This window comes from Mirounga angustirostris, unplaced genomic scaffold, assembly GCF_029215605.1.
Source record: "Mirounga angustirostris isolate CCGP_5_RB_7025 unplaced genomic scaffold, mMirAng1.0.hap1 SCAF_1, whole genome shotgun sequence".
Taxonomy (NCBI): Eukaryota; Metazoa; Chordata; class Mammalia; order Carnivora; family Phocidae; genus Mirounga; species Mirounga angustirostris.
Window position 1 is genome coordinate 181,623,182 of NW_026991709.1, and position 27,840 is coordinate 181,651,021.

General features: G+C 38.5%; 1 protein-coding gene across 2 annotated transcripts in view; it reads left to right on the plus strand.

Annotated features, from left to right (window-relative positions):
- The window catches only part of SUCLG2 (succinate-CoA ligase GDP-forming subunit beta), a 378,288-nt gene that overhangs the window by 252,274 nt on the left and 98,174 nt on the right, over positions 1-27,840 (plus strand). The window contains exon 11 of one of the 2 annotated variants that reach the window (XM_045861999.3): positions 4,255-5,323. The exons of the other annotated variant lie outside the window; for it this stretch is intronic. Coding sequence (XP_045717955.1) covers positions 4,255-4,370 — 116 coding nt within the window. The 3' untranslated portion in view covers positions 4,371-5,323. Of the gene's footprint in view, positions 1-4,254; positions 5,324-27,840 lie in introns of those variants that run through there. 2 annotated transcript variants of the gene reach the window in all.

Genomic DNA, 27,840 nt, shown 5'->3' on the forward strand with positions numbered 1-27,840 from the left:
GGATGAACAAAGGATTTTGAGACTGAATCCTGCCAATCACTAAGCCTCAGTGCTCTTGGCCAAAAAAGTAAATAAGTGAATAAAAAGAACTCATTTATAAATATCTGACTCACAAGGCCTTTTAGAAACACCAAACTCACAAGTTCAAAATCTCAAATAAAGTATTGTGGGAAGACTGAAAAACAGAGATTTTTTTTTTATTATTGTCAGTGTGATTATGATGATGATGATGTCATGTATTTATAAAAATTGTAAGAAGGGGTCATCCAAGGTTCAGCATGGATGTTTCAAGCATTAAGTCCAGAAGTCATTCAAGCACTGAGAGATCAAGTTCAATGTCTATTCCACTATTTCCTAGCTATTACTAGCCATGCTAGCTGGGTTTTGACCTTTAACTTAATTGTGTCTCAGTCCTCCCTTCTGTAAAAGGAAAATAGTGATAGTAGCTATCTCAGGGTTGCCATTGAGGAGCAAATGAACTAATATACTTAGGCCCCTGGAACAGTGCATGACACCTGCTAAGTGAGAGCTGCTATTATTGCTTTTGTTAATGTTATCACTCTACTGGCACTACTAATTCTTGTACCAGTCCAGTTACACAGAGAGAGAGCTTGACAGGCATGGGTAAGACCTGTGTCCACAGAAGGACTCTCACCAAAGAAAGGTAGAGTCAGAGATGAGGAATGTTCAGGCAGCTGAATCTGCTTCTTGATGTATGGGGTTCTTGGGGGCTCTCGAGATTGGAGATGCTCTGAAGAGAAAGGAAAGAGGGAGAAGAGCCTTCTTTATCCTAACTTAGACTTCTTCCCTGGAAGAGAACTCTAGTCCACGTCTCTGTTGAAGGAAATAGAAATTTACATATTTAACTTTCATTGACCTTCTCATCCGAAGACCAGTTCCATTCTGTGTCATTCAGGACTTTGCTTCACATTGCGTCATGATTCCATGAAAGCCCTACGTACAGATTAATGTCAGAATTCCTTAGCCTTATATTTAACACCTGCCACAGTCTAATCCTCTGTCCTATTTTTCAACCTCTGAGACCTTGTCTGAAACCTTACCAAATGATTCAGAATGAACACTGAGGTTGTATTAATGAAATAATAAATCTTAATATCTGCATTAGTTAAGTAACCAACATGTAACAAATTGCCCTGAAATTTAACAGTTTAACACCAGGAACATTGTTGATCTCACAGTTTCTGTGGTAGCAAATCTGGGTGTGGCTTAGCTGGGTCCTTTGGCTCAAGGTCTCAAAGCTGCAAAGTGTCAGCCAGGGCTAGGGTCATGTCAAGACTCGACTAGGGAAGGGGTCGCTTCCAAACACACTCACATTGTTGTTGTCAGGATGCAGTTCCTCGTGGGTTGTCAGACTGAAGGCCTCAGTTAGTCCTTGGCTTTTGGCAGGAGGCAACCCTGAGTTCCTTGCCTTGCCGACTTCTCTGTAGGGCAGTCCACAGTATGGCAGTTTGCTTCATCAGAGTGAACAGAGAGTCAGGGAGCAAGAAAGAAGTCTTGGGCTTTTGTAACTTAGTCCTAGAGGTGACATTACATCACTTTTGCTCTATTCTTATTCATTAGAAGCAAGTTGCTGGCTCCACCCACAGCCAAAGGGATTACACAGGGGCATGAACACCCAGAAGTAGGGAGAGAGCCATTTTTGGAAGCTGCCTACCACACTTACAAAGTAACATGTCAGTTAAAGTAATGCCAGCTCCTAAAACAACAGATAAACACTGAAAAGTGAATCTTAACTTACTAGAAGGTTCTTCCTCATTCATATAAAGTCTAAGAGGGTGGGTGAGTGAGGTGCTCTGCTCTACAGAATTATGCTAGTATCCATGCTGAAGGAGTCATTGCCATCATCAAAAGGTGACTTACAGGGTTGTCTTGGCTGGCAATGTTCCAGAAGGCAGACAGGGAGAACTGGGTGACTACAGAGGCTCACACTGGCGATTTTTGTGGGGGTGTGTTTCATGTCCACTCACACACCCTTGGCCAGAACTCAGTCATGTGATAGCACATAGAAGCAAGAGGCCCTGGGAAATGTAGTTCCTGGTTGGGCAGCCACCTCCTGGCAGCAGCTGTCCCCTGTAGAAGAGAAGCATGAATCTTTGGTGGACAGCCGGCCGAGTCTGCCACAGATGCGCAGACATTTATGAAATCACATGTATTATTTCATTTGCTTCTCATCACAGCCTATGCTGTCAGCATTATTATTCCCATTTTAAAGAGAAGGAGAGGTGGGGCAGGGGGGCAGAGGGAGAGAGAGACTCTTAAGTTGGCTCCATGCCCAGCACAAAGCCTGATGCAGGGCTGGGTCTCACCACCCTGAGATCATGACCTGAGCCGAAATCAAGAGTTGGGACACTGAACTGACTGAGCCACCCAGGCTCTCCATTATTCTCATTTTATAGACAGGGAGACAAATTGGCATATCTTTAGAACATTTAGGCTTGTATAATTAGAACAGAGTTCAAGTTCCCTTCTCTGTCACTTATAATCTGTGACTATGGAAAAGTGATTTAAGCTCTCCATGCCTCTGTTGTCTCATCTGTGAAATAGGGACAGTAAGATCTAGGCATCGTCGTCACAGAGATTTCGTCTGCTGCTTCTGAGTCACTTAGCATTATATCTGGCATATGGAAGTGCTTAATGAGTAATGAGTATTGGTTATGGGGCAGATGATCATAGTGTTATGTCTGGAGATAAAGAAGTTGAGGCTCGAAGGAGTTACATGATTTACCTAAAACAACATACACAGCAGAGCCAGGATGAGAAGCTGGGGGTTTTAGGTAAACAACTTCCCGACCTTTTGAGTTGTTGCTTTCCACAGAGGCCATTCGGCGCATTGCTGTGGAAAACAGCAATGAGTAAGCCTTGAACTAAAAACCCAGGGCCAAGTGTCCCCTTCCCCACCGCTGTGGTGGCCCCAGGGTCCCACGAGAATCAACACTACATCACCTTGTTAGCACAACTGTTCCTCTTTAACTCCGCCTTTGCCTGTTTGTATCAAACATGCTGACCGAAGGCCTCCTTTTTATTTGTATGCGTTTAAGTCCTCCAAGGCCTATATGTCAAGGTCTTTGTTTATAAATAGGCTCTGTCTTACTAACTAGATAGAAGCGCAGGAAATGATGTAAGATGAGGTATTTCATTAGACTCTTAAATTTTATCACATTTCTCCTACAGGCTTGTTTGCTCTGAAAGAACAGAAAAGCAGTTTGCATGCTAAACAGTCAGTTGCAGAAGCACATCTTTGGGTGGGGTAGCTTGGCCTGCAGATGCTACAAACCTGGCAGGAATGGGACACCGAGACACCCCCTCAGAGGCTGCAGTGCTCTTTTCGGGTCCTCTGCCCTTCCTGTCATACAGAGTGGGGAGGAAGCAAGAACAGGTGTGTGGAATACTGTCAGTGTTCCCAAAGCAGTGGATTGGTGGCCATCGGTGGGCAGGTTCTTAGAACTTTAGATGAGATACCAACTCAGACCCTTCGTTTCAAGAGGTCTTTAAGACCAGTGACTTCTGCCATGGGCCAGAACCACTTGACTATGGATTATCAGCAGAAATTTCAGCTTTTATCAGTAAAAAAAAAAAAAAAAAAAAAAAAGTCCATTAGTCTCATGCAGTTTGTAGCTTTCATCTTGTTTTCTAGCCAAACCACCACTTGGTAGAGATCTTGCCACATCATCTTCCCTGTCAATGACATTGATTAAAACCTATAATTAATTTCCTGGTGAAAAGCTAGAGATTGGTTAGTCCTTTTGTCTTCGTTTTCAATATTCTATACCAACACATCACACCCATTTGCCATTCTCTGGCTCATGTTTCACACATGGCTTTTTCTTTAGATTCCATATTCAGATTATTCAAGCAAGGGATGAATCCGTTTCAGAGGATTTTCCTCTTTCAAACTAGTTGGCCAAGTAGTTTTCTTTGTTCACGGTCTTATAAGAACATCATTATTTGCATTTTTTTAAATGCCAGAAAAAATAGAGGTAGCATCTTTATAATGCCAGATATTTGAGGTGAAAAGAGCAAAAACAAAACAAAACAAAAGGTAAATTTGTCATCTGGATATATCTAAATAGCCAAATCTGGATCTTAAAAAGCTGAAACTGAATTGTAAATAAATTGTGTTCGTGAGACCTGGGCATTGCACGATGTCTGGTCCTAGGAAACTTCCCGGGGCACTACCTCCAGGCTCATTTCAGTGACTGTCCGTCCCCTCCCCCCTCCACCCCCACTTTCTAGGAACCAATGTCCACGAGGCCCAGAACATTCTCAGTAACAGCGGACTCCCCATTACTTCGGCCGTCGACCTGGAGGACGCAGCCAAGAAGTCTGTGGCCAGCGTGACTAAGAAGTGATAGCTTTGTCCTGATCCCTTGGAGGAAGAAGTCCATTTTGCCATAAAAAGTAATGTTTCTCTCATCACTGTGAAGGAAATGATTATCCCATTGGGAAAAAAAAAAGAGAAGGTGTGAGCCAGGGAATGAATCACTGTACCTAAGATCTTAAATCTGCATTTTCTTGAATAAGACAGCTAGACAGCCTAAATAATCTGATTTCACTTAGAATCTTTATTAATGTCCTGTTCTCACACTTTTCCGTCATGGTAAGCCTGCTCAGTAGGCATTGTTTTGCCAACTTTGGAGGAGCAGTCTATTTGACCAAACAGTGTGTATATATACACAGAATTTGAGATCAGACCCTGGTTCATTTACAATTTTACAACTTCTAATTAAAAAAAAAAAAAATTACATGCTGTAAAAAACTCAAGATTCCATTTGACAGAGTGTCAAAAAGGTCCAGCTAAGACATTCAGAACTGTTGCACACTGCAACAGCTTCTACAAGTTTCTAATTCCAACAGGTTTAGGAAATCCCTGGATGTTCCAAAACATGCTATTGTACAGTGGAAGATCCACATTAATATCCCACACTTGTATTCTACCGTTTGCCTTAATATTGAATATACTGTTTACCTCACACTAAAAATAAAGCCGGAAGCCTTATTTTGATTTTGCATAGAAGGTTCTGTTTCAATGTCAAAATCGAAGAATGCTGATTCTTATGGAAATCTCCATAATTAAGTCATTTCAAGACAAGACAGTGCTGAAGATCAAATAATGTTTCGGTATTTTTTCTCCCCATCCTTTTCCCTCCAGAATCTACCTTCTGGGGAGAACGTAATTGGGAGAATGTGGCTTTTTCTCATAATGTCCATTTTTGTGGTGGGAAGGAATTAGGTCTTTGTTTAAATTTTGGTAATTTTTTATCTGTACACAAATTTAAATAAAATTATGTTTTGTAAGCTCTAAGGTCTGTGTATTTCTCATTTTAGTTGATTTCATTCCTCAAACAATTTTTCTTTTACAACTTAGGCATGACTCCAAAATTAGAGAATTTGGGTTGTTCTGGGATTATTTCAGTTCCATTCAACTTTATCAACAACCATTTCTGTTAGGAGATTATGCAATGAAAGAATAAAAATTTTATATAAAACAGAAGCCCAGGTAAGTGTCACAGGTGTCTAACAGGTTAAAATATGACTTCCGTCTGCACAATGCTAAAGGATATATATACATGTAAACTTGTCCTATTTAGTGAGACTCAGTTGCCAGCATTAAAGGTTTTTCTCTTAGTATACAAATGTTTAGCAGACCAAATTTTTCTGTTTGTTTTCTTTTATCAGTTTACACTGTTCTTATAAATTTCATATATAGACAACAGTTAAAAAGTCATATTTTTCTAGCTCTGTACGTTCTATGGAGAGAAAAACCATTTGATAGATCAGCCTTACATCCTTTTTTAATCCATGAATGAAGATAAATGAAGAATATTAACAATGTCTTTTTAGATGAGCTTTGGTTCTTGATTGCTTGATAACCAGTTAGTATGGTAAAGGAAATAACATATACATTGTCAATTAGACAAAATTCAGTATATTTGTTTTGTTTTTTTTTTTTTTTTGCCCTTTGTAAAAACCTGTGTTCACGTAACTGTATATACTGCTGTTTCTAATGAATCCTGTTTGGAGGAGGAGATAAAGGAATTAAGTCATTTGTGTGATTATTTTCTAAAAGGGTTAATAACAAGCAAATAGTTCTTTATTTTCAAATAAGTGGTTATTTGGTGGGTTTTTTTCTCTCTTGGAAGGTCCAAGTGTCTGAGTTTATATTGCTCACATGGTGTCTTGGTGCTGAGCACAGCATAGTTTGTCTAAGTATTTGTAGAATGAATCACTGGTATGTGTATGTTGACCCAGCTATTGTGACTGGTGATATAGGGTGGAATTGGGACAGTTGGTGATGTTGGTGGATCTGAAGTCCTCCATATGTTACCTCCGCCACAAATCCCTACGTTTCTGACCTTCCAGCATCCTCTTCAAGTCTGTCTCCTATACTGTATATAAGAGTGAACAATAATTTCCTTTAAATCAGAGCATTTAGAGTTTAAAGTTCCTTTAAACTTGGCCCTGTTCTAAGCAAGAGTATCCATGAAAGGAGGTGATGTCTAAACACAGTACTCAGTATGCAAGATGCTTACAGAGTAGTATACACTTTTTACTTGACCTGCTTTTGCACACGAGATTTTAATGGATTTGCTAGTCTACGCATCATTCTCCTGGAACAAGCAACAGGTTTAGAGGAGGCGAAAGTCCTGACCCTCCCACTTATCAGTATTCACTTCTGTTGAGTTGATTATCCTATGGTATTTGTCCAGACTCTTGTAATGACAAAAACCTAACTCAAGTTTAAGAAAAATGGGGGAGAACTGTTTTGCTCTTGTGATTATAAAAGACAGGTTCTGCTTACAGTTAAGGCTGGATCCAGAGACTCAAAACCTCAGAACTTGGACTCTGCATCTCAGAACAGCTTGTGTCGTGTTGGCTTCATTCTCATCCCATTTGCACAAGCTGGCAAAATGGCTGCTGTTCATGCCAGGTATATATTCTTAAGTTGAGCATCCCTGAAAGAGAAAGAGAAAGGGAGTGGGTGAGAAAGAGAGAATGAAAGGAAGGGAGAGAGGAGGGGAGGGAGGGAGGGGGAAAGAGAGAAAGGAAGGAAGGAAGGGGAGGGAAGGGAAGGAAGGAAAAAAAAAGGAAGGAAAGAAAGAAAAGGAAGGAAGGGGAGGGAAGGGAAGGAAGGAAAAAAAAAGGAAGGAAAGAAAAGGAAGGAAGGAGTGAAAGGAAGAAAGGGAAGGAAGAAAGAAAGAAAAAGGAGGAAGAGGGAGGGAGGAAAGAAGGAAGGAAATATAGAAAGAAGGAAGGAAAGAAAAAAAGGAAGGAAAGAAAGAAAAGGAAGGAAGGAAAGAAAGGAAGAAGAAGGAAGGAAGAGAAAGAAAGAAAAAGGAAGGAAGAAGGAAGAGGGAGGAAGGAAGGAAGGAAATATAGAAAAAAGGAGAGAAGGAAGGAAAGAAAAAAAGAAAAAAAAGAAAAGAAAGAAAAAGACTGAAGGAAGAGGAAGGAAGGGAGGAGGGAAGCTACTCTCCTCCAGGAATTATAATAAACATCTCAGAATTAGGATGACCAACTATTTTTGCCAGGAAACAATCCCTAAACCAGTCCTTCTGGCCAGGAGTTTATAGGGCTGCGATGAGTCTGTTAAATACTCACCTTGTTGGCCTGAGCCTGAGACCACCCTGACCCAAACTCCCAGAGCTGAGAGTAAGGGAAGGAGGGGTAGGTAGTTCCATAAGGAAAACTGGAGATCTACTAAGAACAGTGTATGCAGGGAAGGGAAAATAAGAGATGACAACCACACTCATCAACCATGAAGCAATGAGGCTAAACAAATTATTCCATAAGGATGCTTCCAGCTCTAGAATTTCATGGTTCTATTAATTTCTTACCAGTTCTTTGAAGTACATTTTTACCCAGGCACACAAGTTACTAGGTTTTTTTGTATAGGTGTTACTTGAGTCATCTAAATATTTGACCTTAATTGGTTAGTCTTGAACAGTAATGTCCGTCTAAGAAATAATGACATTATGGCACTTAGCTCAATTTTGGTTTTGTATTTAAGTTTTAATTCAATTCATAAATTAGTAAAATAGCCAGGAAACTTTAAAGGATCTGACTAGATCTGTGAATCATTTTTAATTAGCTCTTTTCTGATTTATATGCTGTATACATCCCTCTCAACTTGCTGTCTGAGGGAGGAAAATCATCCTAAAGAATTATATTGTTTTGGGCGCCTGGGTGGCTCAGTTGGTTAAGCGACTGCCTTCGGCTCAGGTCATGATCCTGGAGTCCCGGGATCGAGTCCCACATCAGGCTCCCTGCTCAGCAGGGAGTCTGCTTCTCCCTCTGACCCTCCTCCCTCTCATGCTCTCTGTCTCTCATTCTCTCTCTCGCAAATAAATAAAATCTTAAAAAAAAAAAATTATATTGTTTTTTTTATTCAAGGTCTTAATAAAATTGAGAAGAAAAATTATGTTTTGACATTTCTAAATTAAACATTTAAAAGCCTGTGATCATTTGCAGGATGCAATCTATGTTCAAAAATTAAAATAAATGAAAAACATATAGTAGTGGTTTAAAAAAAAAACAACAGTGTGGGGAAGAGCAAGGAAGAATATGTTCTTACACATCCTTCTAGATCTGGAATTGGCAAATTAAGACATGAGGAGTTGTTTTAGTAAATAAAGTTGTATTGGCACACAGCCATGCCTATTTATGCTCATGTTGTCAATGGCTGTTTTCATGCTGCAACAGCAGAAGTTAGCTAGTTGTGATAGAGACTTCATGACCCTAAAATATTTCTTACTTGGTTTTTTTATAGAAAAAAAATAGGTAAATTCTATTCATCTAGATAAAATAAAAAATACAGTATTACTCCAAAAGTGACAGCAACAGATTATTGTTTCCAAACCAGGAAAAGGCAGACTTAGACATTAAAGTGAAACCAATGAGTAAGTAGGAAATGGGATCTCTGATCTTTCCATTTTAAACCTTGAGAGAACTTAGTAGTCTACAAAAGGCCATTTGCCAGTGAAAACTTACTCCGTTATGTTAATTTGTGTCTTTTCGTTGCCACCAAAATTGCCTGCAGGTAGCTTGGTGTGCTATTGAACATATGCTACTCCTAACTACTTACAGGTGTGTTGGAATAATATCAAATCATGGCTATGAATATTGAACTCCCAAAGAGCTGAAACTATTGAGTCATCCTCAAAGTTGTCCTTGCTAGAGACTGTTGTGCATAATTTAATCTTGGGGTCTTGGATGATAAGAAAGCAAGAAAAGAGTGATTTCAGTGCACCTGATGCCCACAACTGCTGCAGAGGCATTAATTCCATTTTACCGTGGAGGAAATAGTAACATAATGAGATAAAAGTTGTTCTGCTAAAGTTGTATACTTAGTGGCAAAAATTTAGCCTTCTGGACTTCTTGTAATCCTGTCATTTCCGTGGCATCAGTGCCCAATAGAACTTTCTTCATTGATGGCAGTGATAAGTATTGGTGCTGTCCAGTATGTAGCTGTAGCCACACGTGACTTTTGAGCCCTGAATTTTGAAGCCTATTTAATTTCAGTTAATTCATGCCCATGTTTTGCCAGTAGCAACCATATTGGACAGCAGGGCTTTACAGTCTAAATCTAATGGGTTTTAGAATGCATCTCTTTCACATCAGAGGACCTCACATTGATTCAGTGCTTACTGTCTGCCAAGAACTTTACATATGTTGCCTTCATTAATCCCCTTAGCAACTCTGTGCATCTGTCATTCTTAATTTTACAGATGAGAACATTGTATCTCAGGGAAGGTAAGAACATGACCAAGAACACACAACTGGTATGTGGCTGGTCAAGACTGAAATTCTGATCTTCTGAATCCAAAGCCACTGCTCTTGGTTTTAAACCTGTCAGGACCCCAGTTCATCATAGTTGTGCTGCATATAGTCATAGATAATTTGAAAGAATGTTTGAGACAAAGACATTTAGCAAGCTGGGTTCTTGAATCAGTTTCCTTTTTAGTGTACCCCATACCTTGAAAAACAAAATTTAAAAGCTCAAAGATCATCTTAGGCAATTGGACAAGTTGTATGGACTACAATGGGAATGGCACCTTCCTGGTTTTGCATGGTGCATAAGGCAAGAGCCGTTTTCCAGAGACCTAATTCTGAGTGCCTTTTCATTAATTCATTGCCTTCCCCAATATACAAAACCATGATCACCCAATAAGACAAAAGACAGGACAGGTGAAGGCTGGAGACCGTATTAGCACCGCGATAGGAAGAAATTTAGTTAGGGACATCACCCTTCCTCTGGAGAACATGAGGTCCAGAAATCTTGTCTCATATTTTGACATTTGAAACAGGCCAGTTGCAATTCTTAGGCACCTTATGCCAAACTTAACAAATCCAAAATTCATTAGATTTTATATGCCAACTATAACATACTTTTTTTCTTATTCCTCCCTTATGTATGCAGAGGCAGTTAAAAAATGGGAGCTTATCTCTTTTCCTAGCTAGGGGAGAAAGAAATGAAGTCAAGTCACTAATGTAACAATCCAGAGATCTGTTCTGAGGTCAGACAGAGCCTAGGACAAACTGGACGTTTTGAAGATTCTTATTTGGAGTTTGTTTTCAATTTTCTTTTAATGTTGAATATTTATGTGCTCTAAATCCTTATGATTATTTGCCCTGAACAAAGAACAAAGCGGGGGATCAGTTTTTAAAAGACCCTGTATTAAAAGCATTTATTACAAACACTGACTAAACTGTACTTTGTTAAAATTAAAAAAAAAAAAATTGCAGAAAATTTTTCCAGAAAGTGGAAATAATCCAGATGTCTACAACTGATAAGTGGATAAATAAAATAGGGTATATCGTGCAAGGGAATATTATTCATCCATTAAAAGGAATGAAGCACAGAAATGGTATGGTATGGGTGAACCTTGAAACTATTCCTAAATGAAAGAATCCTGTCACCAAGGCTACATATCATATGATTGCATTTATAGGAAATGTCTAGAATAAATAAATCTATAGAGATAGCATGTAGATTGTAGTTTCCAGGACCGGAGGGGAGAGGAGACTGAGTAGTGACTGCTAAGGAGTATAGGGTTCTCATTTGGGTTGAAATTATTAGATGGTGGTGATGGTTGCAAAACCCTTCGAATATACTAAAAACCACTGAACTATATGCTTTTAAAGGGTGAATTTTATAGTGTCTGAACTATGTCTCAAATCATTTTAAGTAGATGATGGATGGGTAGATAGATGGGTAGATGGAAGACCTTGCATTAGGATTTCATGTGTTAATAAAAACATAGGTTCAGTTTTATTTCCAGCTCTTGGTATATATTATCTCATGGATACAGTCAGGTGACCCTACCAGTTGGTGCTCCTTTTTGTGTGTGTGTTCATGGAAAGAATAGTAGTAACCTTGCTTTCTGGATTTCAGTGAAAAAAAATCTATTACTTTTTGAAAAATTTCTGAACCTCTGTCTATAAACAATAAAGTCATTGTTTCCCACCTAAAATGCTATGTCTTGGAACATTTAAGTTTATTGTTCTTTTTTAAATAACCCTTAGTTTTATATATTTGCTTTCAAAGGCATTTGAAAGATGCCTTTCATAGGGACTTTATACACATGAACTAAGATCCCTCTCACTTTCTGTTGTTTAGAATGTTACAGTTTGTGTGAACACATTTATATTTGTAAGCTCTCAGAATATTGCATATGGATTTCAAAAATATTTTTAAAATATATGAATGCATTGAAATGCATTAAACCATATTTTTCCATAATTTTATTTTTAATTTTTACAAAAACCCAGTTGTGTTAATAAGAATTCTAATAAGCAAGATTGGCAAGAATATAGGGAAATAGACATTCCTCTTTAGTTTGGCAATTGCTATGTAATCAGTAAAACCTTTCGGGAGGACAATTTTGGGGTACAGATTAACAGGCTTAAAAATGTTCATCGTTGTAACTCTGCTGGATGGCGTCAGGTCAAACAGGAAGAGCGAACACCTGGGCTGATCTGTCTGACTGAAGCAAAAGCTAGAAGCTCTGTGCTGAAAGCAGGAATGATCCTACATCAGAGGGTATCTCTCCTCACCAGCACTGTGAATGGTGACAGCATTTACTCCTAACTAGCTCAAGGTCACCCTGTCCTGGGATGCGTAACAAAGTCATGGAGGAGACAGCATGCCATAGTTCTTCTAACCAAGACTGCAGATGGGCCCAGTTTCCATGCCCGCCCCCCAGCATTCCCACTGCTGGACAGAGGCTCAGGAAAGGAATTGGAATATCACTTCCCAGCCCTCAGAGTGGTAAACAACTGTTCTCTGATAAGGTGGGCAGAGAATCAAAGAGAATTTGCACATACAACTTCAGAACAAAAAGTAGAAAGATGGAGTGAGTTGTGTTAATCATGAGCAAGAAGAAAAGACATGCCTTTGCCACATAGTAAAGGAGACAGAGAGGGAGACAGAGAGAGAAAGAGAGAGGAGCACCACACATACAAATAATCTTTTTTGGAAAAGCATATATTCAAGAAATAGAAAAAAAATTCCCTGGAAAACCTTCATGGTATAGAAGAACTTGAGAAGAATATTAATTCAGTTAATAAACAAAAACATGCTCAGACTGACTTAGAAACAGAGGAAGAAAAGACAGCTGAGAAAACCAATTGAGGGCCAGAACAATATTCAGGAACTAATAAATAACTCACAAGGGTCAATGTATTTTAAATATCTTGCAATGCACAGGAGACCCTTACCCTGCAGTGAAAAATTTTCCAGCCCCAAATGTCAATAGTGTCAAGGCTGAGAAACCTGATTTAATTGCATTCATTAACTTACATAGTAAGTGTGGGTTTTGGTGTAATTAAAATGAAAATACCAAAAAGAAAAAAAAAAAATGAAGCTACCAAATTGAAAAACAAACTGAAACACTAACATAGAATGAAAGATTTTATGATTTACAATGAATGCAAGGGGGGAAATGGAGAAATAAAAGCTATTAGGAGAAACTAGTCGGGATAATCCAACATAAGGTTAATCCGTGTCTTTGACATAGGGAAACCCACAACTGAAAATGAGTTATGTTAAGGATACAATAGGAGAAAATCTTATTGAAAAGATTGTGGCGGGCGCCTGGGTGGCTCAGTTGGTTAAGCGACTGCCTTCGGCTCAGGTCATGATCCTGGAGTCCCGGGATCGAGTCCCACATCGGGCTCCCTGCTCAGCAGGGAGTCTGCTTCTCCCTCTGACCCTCCCCCTCTCATGCTCTCTGTCTCTCATTCTCTCTCTCGCAAATAAATAAAATCTTAAAAAAATAAAGTTAAAAAAAAAAAAGAAAAGATGGTGGAATTGTGCCTAAATACTGAAAAAGAGCACTGTATTCCACCAAGCGTCAGTAACAAAAATTGATACTTTACAGACAGAAATTCTCAACTTCAGGATAAAGGAGAATCCTTCGCATTTCCTGACTGCACATGCAAATGAGAAAATATGAAAGGAAAGCATAGTGGACTTTTATTTCTCTCCAGCCTCTTTTAACAATGAAGACAATGAAACACAAAAATCTTTAAAATTCTTAGGGAAAGGAATGTTGCCCAAGAATATCTTAACCAATGAAATGAGCACTTTCATCATATTATTGTCTGTGAGAGAGAAAGACTGGGAATAACTTCAATATCTGAAAATAATAAATTGAACAAATAAACTACATTCTATCTAAGCAATGGAATGCTAGGTAGCCATTAAGAATGATGAAGTAGACAGGCTTATTTGTGGAAAAGTGTTCATATTATATGCTGCAGAGGAGCAGTAACAAAACAATATATATGATCATTTTCTTAAAATTTATCTATTATCCATCCATGTGTTTATGTATATATAGAAATTCGATCATAAGGATATAAACTAAGTTTGCTAGAAAAATAGGTGTCTTGTTTTCTTTTAATTTAATGGTTCTCAGCTGGGGGCATGCCAGTCACTTCTAATAGCTCCAAGGATGCAACAAAACAGCCTCACGTATGGGACAGCCCTCCACAACAAAAGCGTATTCGGCTCAAAATCAATAATGCTGAGATTGAAAGACACTGATTTAATTGTATTTGTGAATTTACTGTAGTAAGTATGGGTTACTGGTATAATAAAAATGAAGTTGCCAAGAGAAAATTACTACATAAAGTGAAATTAAAGAAGAGTTTGCTTAGTAGATGAATGTATTCAACTGAAAAGGATATAAATTAATTTATTCTCTTGTTAGGGATCTTGGATTAATTTGCAATGCAAATCTCCTATAAGAGTGCAGACTTAGGAACACTTCATCTAAAACTAATGATGTAATGTATGGGGATTAACATAAGAATAAAAAAAAATTAAAAAAAAAAGAGTGCAGACTTAATGTAAGTTATACTGTTATTTTAAATAACTTTCTCTTCGGGGAGAATATATGTTACGTTATGAAGGAAAAGAAAATATGGTCAATAAAGACCTTAAGTAAAATTTGGTTTCTAAAATGGTCTATTTAAATAACATTTAAAAATCTCTTCTTTCATTTTATGTTGTAGTGTCTCAGAATAAATGCTGATTTTAGTCATAGGCCTGGGATTGGAATAATCAGTGATTGCCAACGAGTATATATTTCATAATATGCTCCCCAATTTTGTTCAATATGTAGAAATTATTTTTTGCTACAATATGAGTCATGATGTATTAATGGTGTGTTTCATGTTGTTTGATGTCCCTTAAATCTTTGAAGTGGGTGTCTAAAATTCTAATACGAGAGATCATGGCACATCCTGTTCCAGCAATGAATGCCAAACAGTATGTGGGTCTATGCTGAGGCATTTAGTGGAGGTAAAACTTGCTGTTTAGGAAGCAGCGTAGTAAAACGACCAACCAGAACCCCAGAAATATGACTGGGTAGGGGAACATGGCAGAGCTTTGCCTCCTGCAGCTATAAAAAAGCATGTTCTAGGCAATCAACAGTTCTTCCCAAACTGCAAAAGAGTGCTGGACGGGACCAGCTGCTGGCTGACGTTATCATCACTGGTGCTCACGTTGTAAATATGGCTGGTGGGTTTCTGGTTCCTCTGCATCTTTTGGTCCCGAATCTAAAATTCTAGTGCTTGAAAGTGCGCCATGAACACAAAACCTCTTGAGGATCACGGTCCCATCCCAGCATACGCCATGTTAAAATAGAGCTTGAGAAATGTAGCTAATTAAGTTTAATTCAAACAAATGTTTATCTAACATCTGCTCTTCCCTGGCATGATGGCAGCTGTTGGGAGAAGACAGATTTAGTAAAGACGGACTCTCTACTGAAGGAGTGGATAACCCAGATGTCCCTGGAACTTGACAGGGTTTGTAGACATGATGGAAAATGAAACACTAGAGAAACCTGGCAAGAATTTCCCATCGATGATAATCATACCACGTGTTCTTGTAATGTTTATGTCAACGTGAGGGATTTTACGTCTTTAAGGGCAGATTTCATGCATTCAAAAGATTTTGTAAAGATTTAAATTGGTATGAAAATTAATGATTGAGTTACAAATTTTAAAGCCTACTTCCTAAAGTTATAGATCTTCTTATTCTATTTATAAATCCATCCAGTTTAACAAATCACTTTTTTTTCATTTTTTTTTTAAAGATTTTATTTATTTATTTGACAGAGAGAGAGAGTACAGGCAGGGGGAGCAGCAGAGGGAGAGGGAGAAATAGGCTCTCTGCTGAGCAGGGAGCCCGACACGGGGCTCGATCCCAGGACCCTGGTATCATGACCTGAGCAGAAGGCAGACGCTTAACCCACTGAGCCACCCAGGCGCCCCTAACAAATCACTTTTAATGGGCCTTTGATTCATGCTTCAGTCTGTTTTTAAACTTAGTGAGATACTTTTAAACATTCAGACACTACAAATTTAGTAAGTTCCATTTTATTTTTGAGCATTCTCAATTTTATGACAGGCCATCCCAAGCACTTAAGTAATTCCCATAAATCTAATAAAGTTAAAAGTAGTCATTCTTAAATTATCTTAAATGTGTTGAATTGTTTACATCCTTAGTTAAGATTCCAATTTAAAATCTTGTCTTTATCAAGCATTCACTCATACCTGTTAGGTTGGAAACATGATGTTGACCTGTTAACCTAAACATTTCTTACACATGATAAGTGTACAACATGCCATATTTTACACAAAATAATTGATCATTTGAGTGCCTTAAACATTTCTCTGCCTAACCCTGAGTCTTCCTGGGCTAGCTGCAGTTGTAAAAGCTAGCTTTGGCCTGGACACAGGAGGGTGAGACACTTCTTACAGCCTGGTGAAGGTGGAATTAATTGTAGGCTCCCTGCTCACATTTGCTGGCTTGGCTAAGGGTGGGTCATAGATTATTTCTGTGGTGTCTGGCCCAGGTAGAGAAGTGGTGGTCTGAGTGGTTTCTGTCTTGGTAGGCTGCTCTTTTTCTTGTCTTTGTCTAGGGAGAACAGGCTCTTGTTGGGGCTTTTCTTGTCTGTACCCATTGGCATTTCCAGGTTGCAAGCCTTGCCAAGTCTGGAATATGCAGGGCAAAAAAAAAAAACAAAAACAAAAACAAAACAATGAATCATGGAACACTACATCAAAAACTAATGATGTAATGTATGGTGATTAACATAACATAATAAAAAAAAAAACAGGAAACTCATTACCTTTTTATTCTCTGTTTCCTGAGATCTCTAGGAATTTCCTTTTCTTCACCTGTAAGAGTCATCTTATGTTTGTTTAATACATAATGTTCAAGATTTATAGTTGTAATTACTGGGAGAAAAGTGCATCTATTCCATTTTCCCACAAATAAAAGACCCCCTTCTTAGATATTTCAACTGAGTTCATTCAGGGGAAGAAAAAATGACATTGTTCTCTATGATTTTTTTGCTAAGTTACTCATTTTTTTAACCATTAAAATAATCACGCTTTGTGTTAAAAATTAGAAATTTTTTAAAAAATGTAAAAAAGTTAAAAACTTTCAGGGGCGCCTGGGTGGCTCAGTCAGTTAAGCATCTGACTCTTGGTTTTGGCTCAGGTCATGATGTCAGGGTCATGAGATGGAGCCCTGTGTTGGGGCTCCGCATTCAGCAGGGAGTCTGCCTGAAGATTCTCTCCCTCTGTCCCCTCCCCCCACAAGATAAATAAATCAATCTTTAAAAAAATTAAAATATTTCATAACTCTACTGCTAATATTCAAATCTTGGTATGCTTCTTTCCTTCATTTTTCAATGCCTAGAGAGAGAGACAGATTTGTTGTACTGTTAAGGATTTTACTATGCATAGTTTTGTATTATTTTTCTTTTAACATTATATTATGGGCATTTTTGTAGCCACCATTACCTCTCCTTTAATTATCTTCTGAAAGCAGTGACTCACATATAGAAGTGAGACAATAAAAAACCTGTTAGATATCAAGCATGCTCTCTACCTGGACAGTTCTGTTGAGAAATGTATTATTATATAGTGGTTCAGTAATGGGAATACACATTTTCAGGAAGGGGTAAATCTTTATATATGCTCCTACATTTAATTACTCAATAAAATCTTATATTTGAAGGAGTTAGTATTAATGACCATGGAGACTCTGATGAACCCTGACATTAATTAGACTTCTGTGAATTTCTGGACCCTTTGAGAAAAATGAGCTCTTACTTGGCTCTGTCCAAAGATTTATCCCAGTGGATAATATTTCAGAGTTCTAACTTAGTTTTCCTTCTTGGATGAGCAAGAAATGTGCAATTTGAACTTGTGTCTTTGGTTAGGTTTCACTGGAAACAGAACCCGAAACAAAGATTCTTTTGCAAGTGCTTTGCTGAGGTCAGTTCTCCAGAGAAGCATAAGGGCCTGAGAGGAATGACATGGTGCAAAGAAAGGGACTACACAGTCAAGATGTGATTCCACGGGAAGTCTAGTTCGGCGTGGTCCCAATGGGAGCTCTAGAGCATAAATTGCACCACAACGATTGTCTCATCCAGAAGGGAACAGGCTGGTCTGTTCTACACCTGCATTGGTCAGTCATTGGTTACTGGCTTCCCTGGGGCAGAGGGCAGGTTTGGGTAATTTCTAAAGTATCTCTGAATGAACCAAATGTTACATAAGGCTGCACCTCTAGAGAAGGACATAGATGTAAGTTGTTAACTGTCAGCACCCACAGAAGGTGAGGATAGATGCCTCTGCTACAACTCTTTCTCTATTCAGTAAAAACTAGTGCAAGTCACTGTATTTGATATTGTCCACTGCATTAGTGCACATTGGAGAACGAAGACACAGTTGTGTCCTCTAAACTTCTGGACTTTGCAATCTAGTGTAGGGGACAGACTTATCAATATCACAAAAAAATTAGAATGTAGAGCACTCCGATATAAGGTAACATAAATCTGTCATGAAGAAACTTTACTTACTCCAGAATGGAAGGAAAGTCTTTTGAGCTGAGAACTGATAAATAAATATGCTCAACTAAGCAACTGACTAAGGTAAAGGAGGAGGGAGAGAAGCACAGGAGACAGTTCCAGGTAGAGAGGGAGTAGTGTATGCAGGGATCCCATGCTGGCACATTCTCTTAAACAGATATGTCTAATGTTGCCGAAGTACAGAGAGAAGCAGGGAGTGTTGCTGACTGTACCCAATCAGTTGCCACGAGAATGCTCTATAACAAATCGTCTCAAAATTCAGTGGCTTAAAATAATAGGCATTTATTTTGCTCCTGAGCCGAGTCAGTGATTTACATTGTACTCTTGCTGGTTTGGCTCATTCCTGTGTCTGGAAATGAGCTGGCTGATGGTTGATCTAGGTTGACTTTGGCTCGGACGCCTGGGCACATTGGCTCTGTCCCATGTGTCTCATCCTTCAGCATCCTCTCTGGGGCATGTCCTCCTCACAATCACAGAAGAGCAAGAGCAAAACCAAAAACAAGCAAGCACTTTTTAGGCATCTGTTTGCATCACCACTGCTAACATCCCATTAGCCAAAGCAAGTCACATGACTCTGGATCCCGTAAATAAACTCCACTTCCTGGTGGGAGTTGCTTAAAACCCCATGGGCAAAAGACATAGGTAGAGGAAAGCATGAAGAATTGGGTCATTAACAGAACAATCTAGTAACAGGTAAGTGGGCAGCAGCCAGACAATTTTGGACCTTACGGTCTGTATCAGAATTGCTGGGGCCCACACAACTGCCCTTTTGCAAATCTGGGGCAGAAATCTGACATCTCTGTCTCCTCGGTTCTGCCTTAGGAATTAACCCATGCTGTCAATTGCATCATTTTCCTTTTACAACTATAGACCTCAGTTGTATTTATTCCACATAACCCCTATCCTAAGGCATCTGTTCATGCCTTGTTCATGATTCACAGTTCCTTTTTCCCTTCCTGTAGCACTTGATTTGGAATTTAATGTACATTTTGCATTCCTGTTGGAAGCCCAAAGTGATTTATACTCCATGCATTAACTAAGTTGTCAGCTACTCCTTTGAGATAGTTATGTATCACAATAGATGTTCGAGAGCTCTATAATAGAAAAGCATAATTACCATTTATAGGTGCAGCCCAGAGAGGTGCCAGGAGGTTCTTGAGTGAATTTTCCCCCAGTATCTCAGAAGTCTATGACGGAACAATTGGCCTCAAGAGTCCTGAATTCTAGTCTAGGCTCTATTATAGTCACTCTGTTCTGTTTTTTAAAGAAAATCTTATATGTAGTTTCTATTTCTGTCTGGAGATAAGAAAATTCATCTGTTTCATGCTGCCTTATCCAAATGTCAGCAATCTGAGGGGACCATGGAGTCGTTTTCCTAGCAAATGAGGGAAAAACAGGGGGGAAAATGTGGTCTTTGGTCTTTGTAGCATGCTGCTCCAGTAAGAGAAGAACCAGCAAAACATTACGTCCCATCAATGAATGGGAGTAGCAGGGCATTATAGATCCCATAATCTTGTGTGTCTAAATATACTGCAAGAAAAAAATCATAAGAATCTATGACTCCAATTTCAAGTACTGTTATGAAAAACAAGGAAGTTGTATGTACTTAAAGCAAGAAACAGAAAACCCAAATGAGAATATAACTGCTTTCCATGTCACTCACCAAAATCTGAATAAGCATGCCATTGACATCTTTTTATGTTAAAAGTTAATTTTACAAGGAAACCTTTGTAAGTGTTTCATAAAGTAATGGCTGTTGTCAAAAATTTTTTTTAACACTTAAGTTCAGCTACCTGGTAAAATCATTGAAAAATTGAAGAGCATGGATTATACCTCTTCAATCTCCCAAGTATATTTTAGGATGTGTCTAGGTAGGAAATTTGTGGAAGAAATGTACTTCTTTGATTTAGGCATTTGAAGAACCATGGGAAAGAAGGGAATGTGTAATCAAGGACTGTGATCGAGTTTTCCAAGAGTCTTGTCTTCTTAATAAGATGGAGAATGACCTACTGGTCCTTTCTCTTTAGACATGTTGTGTGACATCATTAGAAATCCTGCTCATTGTTCAGTACTTGAATGAGAAGGAGGCAGAGAGTTAAGACACTTCTACAGCTGTCACCTTGTAGCAGCTTCTCTCCATTCCTGGCTCCTAGAGCACATTTGCAATTGAAGAAAGAATCCCCTTCAGAGTAGTCCGTTCTGTTTGGGACGAAGAATGGTAGATTTTGCATTGAATTCCCATTTTGAAAATAAAATGAAGAAACTGCTTTCAGAATGCTGTGTCCATCAGGAGGTTTTTGGCTCCAACTCCTAAAATACTCTTAGAAGAGCTAATTAAACCATAAGGAATGTATTGATCTCACATAACAAGAATCTGAAGAGAGTTCTGGGGTTGATCTCTTTGGGGGTTCAGCAGCATTCTTGTTAGCTCCTCTGATTGCCTTGACTTTGTCCTCATGCCATTATGGCTGCCATGGCACCAAGCATCACTTTTTCAGAGTGCAGCATCCAAAGGCAGGATGGGGAAGTTTCTTGTCTTGTGACAGGTCCTGGTGGGTGGTGGGGGGACGTTGGGGAGAACTTTCCTAGAAGGATTATAGCAAAATTTCCCCTTTTCTCAACCTTTTCACAAGGAACTGTCATATGTCTATGCCTACCTCAGTCACTAGCAAAGGGAACAGAACTATCCTCAGATTAATACATTTTTAATATCTGTAGTGTGTCTCCTTTTTGTTATTCTTTATTTATGCATTCTTTCATTTTTTATTAGCCTTTCTAGAAATTTTTTAGCTTTTCAGAGAACCAATATTTGGTTTTTTTAATCCTTCCCATTGTATTTTTGTTTTTTATTTTATTCCTTTCTTAACAACATTATTATTCTTTTTCTTCTGATTTTGTGGGGGTTTTTTTCTAAAATGTTTTTCTAGGGGCGTCTGGTGACTCAGTCAGTTAAGTGTTTGCCTTCAGCTCAGGTCATGATCCCAGGGTCTTGGGATTGAGTCCCGCATCTGGTTCCCTGCTTCTCAGGGAGTATGCTTCTCCCTCTCTCTCTGACTCTCCCCCTGGCTTATGCTCTCTCACACTCACCCTCTCTCTCTAATAAATAAATAAAATCTTTAAAAAATATATAAATAAATAAATAAATATTTTTCTAGATCTTCAGTGTAAATACTTAAGTCATTTATATTTATCCTCTGATATCGAGCATATGCATTTAAATTTTATTTTTATTTTTTAAGTTTTTATTTAAATTCCAGTTAGTTAACATACAGTGTAAAGTTAGTTTCAGGAGTACAGTTGAGTGAGTCAACACTTTCGTACAACACCCGGTGCTCCTTAATCCCCATCACCTGTTTCACCCATCGCCCCACCCACCTCCCCTCTGCTAACCATCAGTTCTCTATAGGTAAGTCTTTTTAAAATCTGTATTCCATTAGTTTATGTTGCCTTTTCATTGGTGTTCTGTCCCAAATATTTTATAATTCCCTCACTGTAATTTTCCTTTTGGCTTATGATTTATATAAGTGAATTTTTTAATGTTCTAAATATGTGGTCTTTTTAGCTGTCTTTTACTTCTTGATTTCTAGTTTAATTACTATCAAAGAACATAGTCTGTGTGATAGTGAAACTTTGAAGTTTGTTGATATTTCTTTATGACATAGTTATTATAAATGGCACATTTGTATTTGAAAAGAATATATTGATACAGAATCAATATATTGCTCTTCAATAAAGCATAATTTTGTTTTCAATATTCTCTATCCTTAAGTTTTTCTTGATCTATCCATTAGCTTGATCTATCCATTTTTAATAGGGCTATGTTAAAAGTTTCCAGTTTAAATTTGCCTTTAGATACATGTTTTAGGTAATGTTGTTAGATGTATATAAATTAATGATTATTATATCTTTCGGGGAATTATTCATTGTATAATCATTTATCTTTATCTCCAGTAATGCTTTGGATTTTGGTTCTATTTTTTCTTATTTCTTCCTTTCCACCTCCCTTTTTTCCCCCTTCTCCCTCCCTCTTTCGATGGCTGACATTAGACAGCTGGACCTGGAGTCTTTATGATGTCACTCTGAGGCTTCCGCTTCTCTGTGATAATCAGGGATTTCACACAGCCCTGTCTTTGTCCTCTTGCTTCCTGAGGCTTACAGCTCACTAAAGCTTTAATGCTACATAGTGGTATGCAGTTTGTACCCCCACCACCCAATCCCTTGCTTCTAGGCGTGAACCTGACTCTAAGTGCCTCTCTTTTGTGCATATCTTTTGGTCCCCATTAACACATAGGAGCCTAGCTCTTGGCAGCCACTGCCCACCTTCAGAAACAGAGTCCAGCATTCCTGCAGTTTCAGCTCCACTTATTACTTTGTATTTCTGTTCTCTTCCTCGTTCAAGACACACTTATCTCATTTTCAAGCCACAGCATATTTTATTGCTTTTCTCTCTTTGTATTCTGCCTGTTGTTGTTAATTTCTTGGAGCTGGGAAAGTATACTAATGCTTAAAATCTAAGGCACCATCTTGCCCAGTGAGCCCTTGAGCATTTTCTGTGCGTTATCTCATTTAATCCTCACTGGTATGTTTTGTCGGAGGTATTACTATGACCATTTTACCTATGAAGAAACTGAGACTCAATGATGTGAAGCAGTTTACTGAAGATCACACAAGTAGTACAATGGAGAGCCAAAAAATGAACCTGAATTTTTGATTCTGGAGCATGAGATCTGAACTTCTGAATCTTAAGAAAATGGAGCTATTGAAAGTGTAAATAAGATGGAAGTGAATAATTGATGGAAGAATACCATTGAGCCAATGAGATGAATCGCCCATGGGAGGGTTTGGTCATGGCCTAATTTCCTTGGAGGCAGAAGATGTGGGAAAAAAAGGAAAGGTAATATTCCAGAGAGATTCTGAAGAAGCTAAGATGTAGGCTGAGAAGCCTAGGTTGATATGTAAATTGTTATTAAATCTACTTAGAGAAGTCAGGGCCCGCAATGCATGTAAGAAGGGCAAAGGTATAAAACAGTCAATGTGAGAGATTTGATAAAGAATCTGAGTAGAGAATTTTTTATCTAATTAAAGGAACTCAAGACAACAAATGTGAAAATTTGGATCCAGGAAGTTCTTTTTCAACTGTTTCTTCTCTCTAATGGCTCAGGCAAGTGGGTGGAGACACTTTTTGCCAAATTAGACACTTCTGTGGCCTTATTTGTACCCATTGCAAGTGTTTTCAAAGAAGACTTACCATTACATATTCTCCTATACTGCTTAATAATAGCAAGAGATAGGGTGACTACCTACCTTGGTTTGATTTGGGAAGTTTTAGTTTATACCTTTTGTCCCTATGTAATTATTAATTGCACCCCTATTACTCTCAAAAGCATCTAGAGGAGTATGATGAATTCTATGTTTACCCTAATAAGAAGGAATTATTAATGTTTATATTCTAGATCTGTGGTCAACATTTACATGCTGAATCCTATGTCACTCTCACATCTACACCATGAGATAAAGTACATAACTATCCCCATTATTAGATTTATTATTTCAGTCACTGAATATTTAATAAGTGCCTACCATGTACTAGGTAATGTATTAAATGTGGGAGATAAAATTATGAGGTTAGTAGATAAGGTCCTTACCCTTATGCAGCTTGAATTGAGATTTAGAAAAGTTGAGTTACTTGATCAAGATTTGCAAAATCCCAGGATTTTAATCCAGTTCAATCCTACATCAAAGCCTAAGTTTTACCACTACATATTGTATTTTTAGTAATGGTAAGTATTTTTATTTTTTTGAGAGACAGAGCCAGAGGGCGGGGGGGCTCTTGTACAGCGCAGAGCCCAATGTGGGGCTCGATCTCATGACCCGGAGATCATGACCTGAGCAGAAATCAAGAGTTGGCTGCTTAACCGACTGAGTCACCCAGGCACCGCAATAATGATAAGTATTTTAAATGACACATTTTGAATGAACCAGGTAGCTATATAGATACTAAAATTATCCACATGTGTCAAATTTCAGTCATAGATGAAAATATCTCACACAACAGTATTTTAGGGTCAAATATCTGATGGTAAATTTTTATTTTAATATACATTGCCACTTGGCCTAATCATCATTCTATTAAACATTGCAGAGCATTAAATCTCTGTTAGAAAGAATGCATCGGGTATGATGACCACCTGTCACAGGCATTGGAGATCTTTGATGGGATTTTTGTCAACATTGTTTTTTTTTTCCTTTAAAAACAGGTACATCTGGATTTCTATAGCATAGAATTTGCAAAGGCAGCCCCTTCTAAGTCTTTCACTTTACAAAATTACCTCTTTATAGATGAAGAAAATGACAGCATTCAGAATATCCACCAATAACTTTTTAAATATATTGATTGTAAGACATTGGACAGATAAACCACCAAAGTACAAAAGTAAAAGCTGGCCCTTGTGATAGGGAAAAATTGATCTTTTAGTGTTTGTCAGTTTTTCAGATGAGAAGAATGATAACAACAAAGTGTAATATTAGCATCAGGCTGTGTGAAAGTGCTTTGTGTGACTTTCTAAGGGAAAGCTCTGAAATAGGAAAACAGGAAAGTAGATGAGAACACTAGTCAACAGCCCCACTATTCAGGGATCTACCAGTGGTGATTTTTCATTTAATGCCCTCATGAAAGCATTTTTAAAAATGCTTTTCCAAGTGGATAACAGAGTTCATTTCATTTCAGCTAAAGTAATTTTATGACTTGGGTGCTATTGTTTGTGATTATGAAGTGTGCATTTTTCCTGCTATTTTGTTGCATTATTCCACCAATTGGCTAAAATGAGTAAATGACTAGAAGTAGTTCAAGGTGAAAAATAGTGATAGGAAAAGTCAAATTATTTGCTTTTTCATTATTTACCGCAGCTTAAGATGAGGCTGTAAGCTTAAGGACTGAACACAGAATCCGAATCTGTGTTTGCCGGCACAAGGAAACTTACAGGTGTGAGATTGCTCAGACAGCCAAAACAGCAAAATATGTCTATGAAGTACAACCACACACATCTGAAAGTTGGAATTTATTGGAGCAGTAGACGGCCCAGTGCTCACTGTGTTATCAGTTTCTCATCATGATGCCATAATGTATTTTAGGCTTTTTATCTTTTCAAATACTATGCTGGTAAACTAGTAGTATTTTCTCAGAAAAAGAAATGCAAAGTAAAGTTACCATTATGGAAATTGATCAATTGTGTGGCTAAGGGAGAGAAGGGAACGAAACTACAGAGGCATCACGCAGAGTTGCATCCTAATGGCAAAAAAGCAACTGAGTCAGTGACATACATACTTGGAGAGTGGTGTGAACTTCCAGCACAATCCCTTCACCAGGTGACACTGACAGCCATTATATAAAGCAAATGGTGTACACTGGGGAATGTAAGCACCATTTGTGTGAGATGGCAGGTGCTCTGATCACAACTGGATGATAGGCTGAAGTTTCTCAGTATATGCACAGTAAATATAAGAGAGAAGGGCGCCTGGGTGGCTCAGTTGGTTAAGCGACTGCCTTCGGCTCAGGTCATGATCCTGGAGTCCCGGGATCGAGTCCCACATCGGGCTCCCTGCTCGGCAGGGAGTCTGCTTCTCCCTCTGACCCTCCTCCCTCTCATGTTCTCTGTCTCTCATTCTCTCTCACGCAAATAAATAAAATCTTAAAAAATATATATATAAGAGAGAAGTGCTTAATGATTTTCTTTTTTTTTTTTTTTTTCTTTTTTTTTTTTTTTAATTTTTTTATTCTTATGTTAATCCCCTTACATTACAACATTAGTTTTAGATGAAGTGTTCCATGATTCATTGTTTGTGCACAACACCCAGTGCTCCATGCAGAATGTGCCCTCCTAAATACCCACCACCAGGCTAACCCATCCTCCCACCCCCCTCCCCTCTAGAACCCTGTTTGTTTTTCAGAGTCCATCGTCTCTCATGGTTCGTCTACCCCTCCGATTTCCCCCGCTTCATTCTTCCCCTCCTGCTACCTTCTTCTTCTTCTTCTTCTTTTTTTTTTCTTAACATATATTGCATTATTTGTTTCAGAGGTACAGATCTGAGATTCAACAGTCTTGCACAATTCACAGCGCTTACCAGAGCACATACACTCCCCAGTGTCTATCACCCAGTCACCCCATCCCTCCCACCCCACCCCCCACTCCAACAACACTCAGTTTGTTTCCTGCGATTAAGAATTCCTCATATCAGTGAGATCATATGATACATGTCTTTCTCTGTTTGACTTATTTCACTCAACATAATACCCTCCAGTTCCATCCACGTTGTTGCAAATGGCAATATCTCATTCCTTTTGATGGCTGCATAATATTCCATTGTATATATATACCACATCTTCTTTATCCATTCATCTGTCGATGGACATCTTGGCTCTTTCCACAGTTTGGCTATTGTGGACATTGCTGCTATAAACATCGGGGTGCACGTACCCCTTCGGATCCCTACTTTTGTATCTTTGGGGTAAATACCCAGTAGTGCAATTGCTGGATCATATGGTAGCTCTATTTTCAACTTTTTGAGGAACCTCCATACAGTTTTCCAGAGTGGCTGCACCAGTTTGCATTCCCACCAACAGTGTAGGAGGGTTCCCCTTTCTCCGCATCCCCGCCAACATCTGTCGTTTCCTGACTTGTTAATTTTAGCCATTCTGACTGGTGTGAGGTGATACCTCATTGAGGTTTTGATTTGGATTTCCCTGATGCCGAGCGATATTGAGCACTTTTTCATGTGTCTGTTGGCCATTTGGATGTCTTCTTTGGAAAAATGTCTGTTCATGTCTTCTGCCCATTTCTTAATTGGATTCTTTGTTCTTTGGGTGTTGAGTTTGATGAGTTCTTTATAGATTTTGGATACTAGCCCTTTATCTGATATGTCATTTGCAAATATCTTCTCCCATTCTGTCGGTTGTCTTTTGGTTTTCTTAACTGTTTCCTTTGCTTTGCAAAAGCTTTTTATCTTGATGAAGTCCCAATAGTTCATTTTTGCCCTTGCTTCCCTTGCCTTTGGCGATGTTTCTAGGAAGAAGTTGCTTCGGCTGAGGTCAAAGAGGTTGTTGCCTGTGTTCTCCTTTAGGATTTTGATGGACTCCTGTCTCACATTAAGGTCTTTCAGCCATTTGGAGTCTATTTTTGTGTGTGGTGTAAGGAAGTGGTCCAGTTTCATTCTTCTGCATGTGTCTATCCAATTTTCCCAACACCATTTGTTGAAGAGACTGTCTTTGTTCCATTGGACATTCTTTCCTGCTTTGTCGAAGATAAGTTGACCATAGAGTTGAGGGTCCATTTCTGGGCTCTCTATTCTGTTCCATTGATCTATGTGTCTGTTTTTGTGCCAGTACCATGCTGTCTTGATGATGACAGCTTTGTAATAGAGCTTGAAGTCCGGA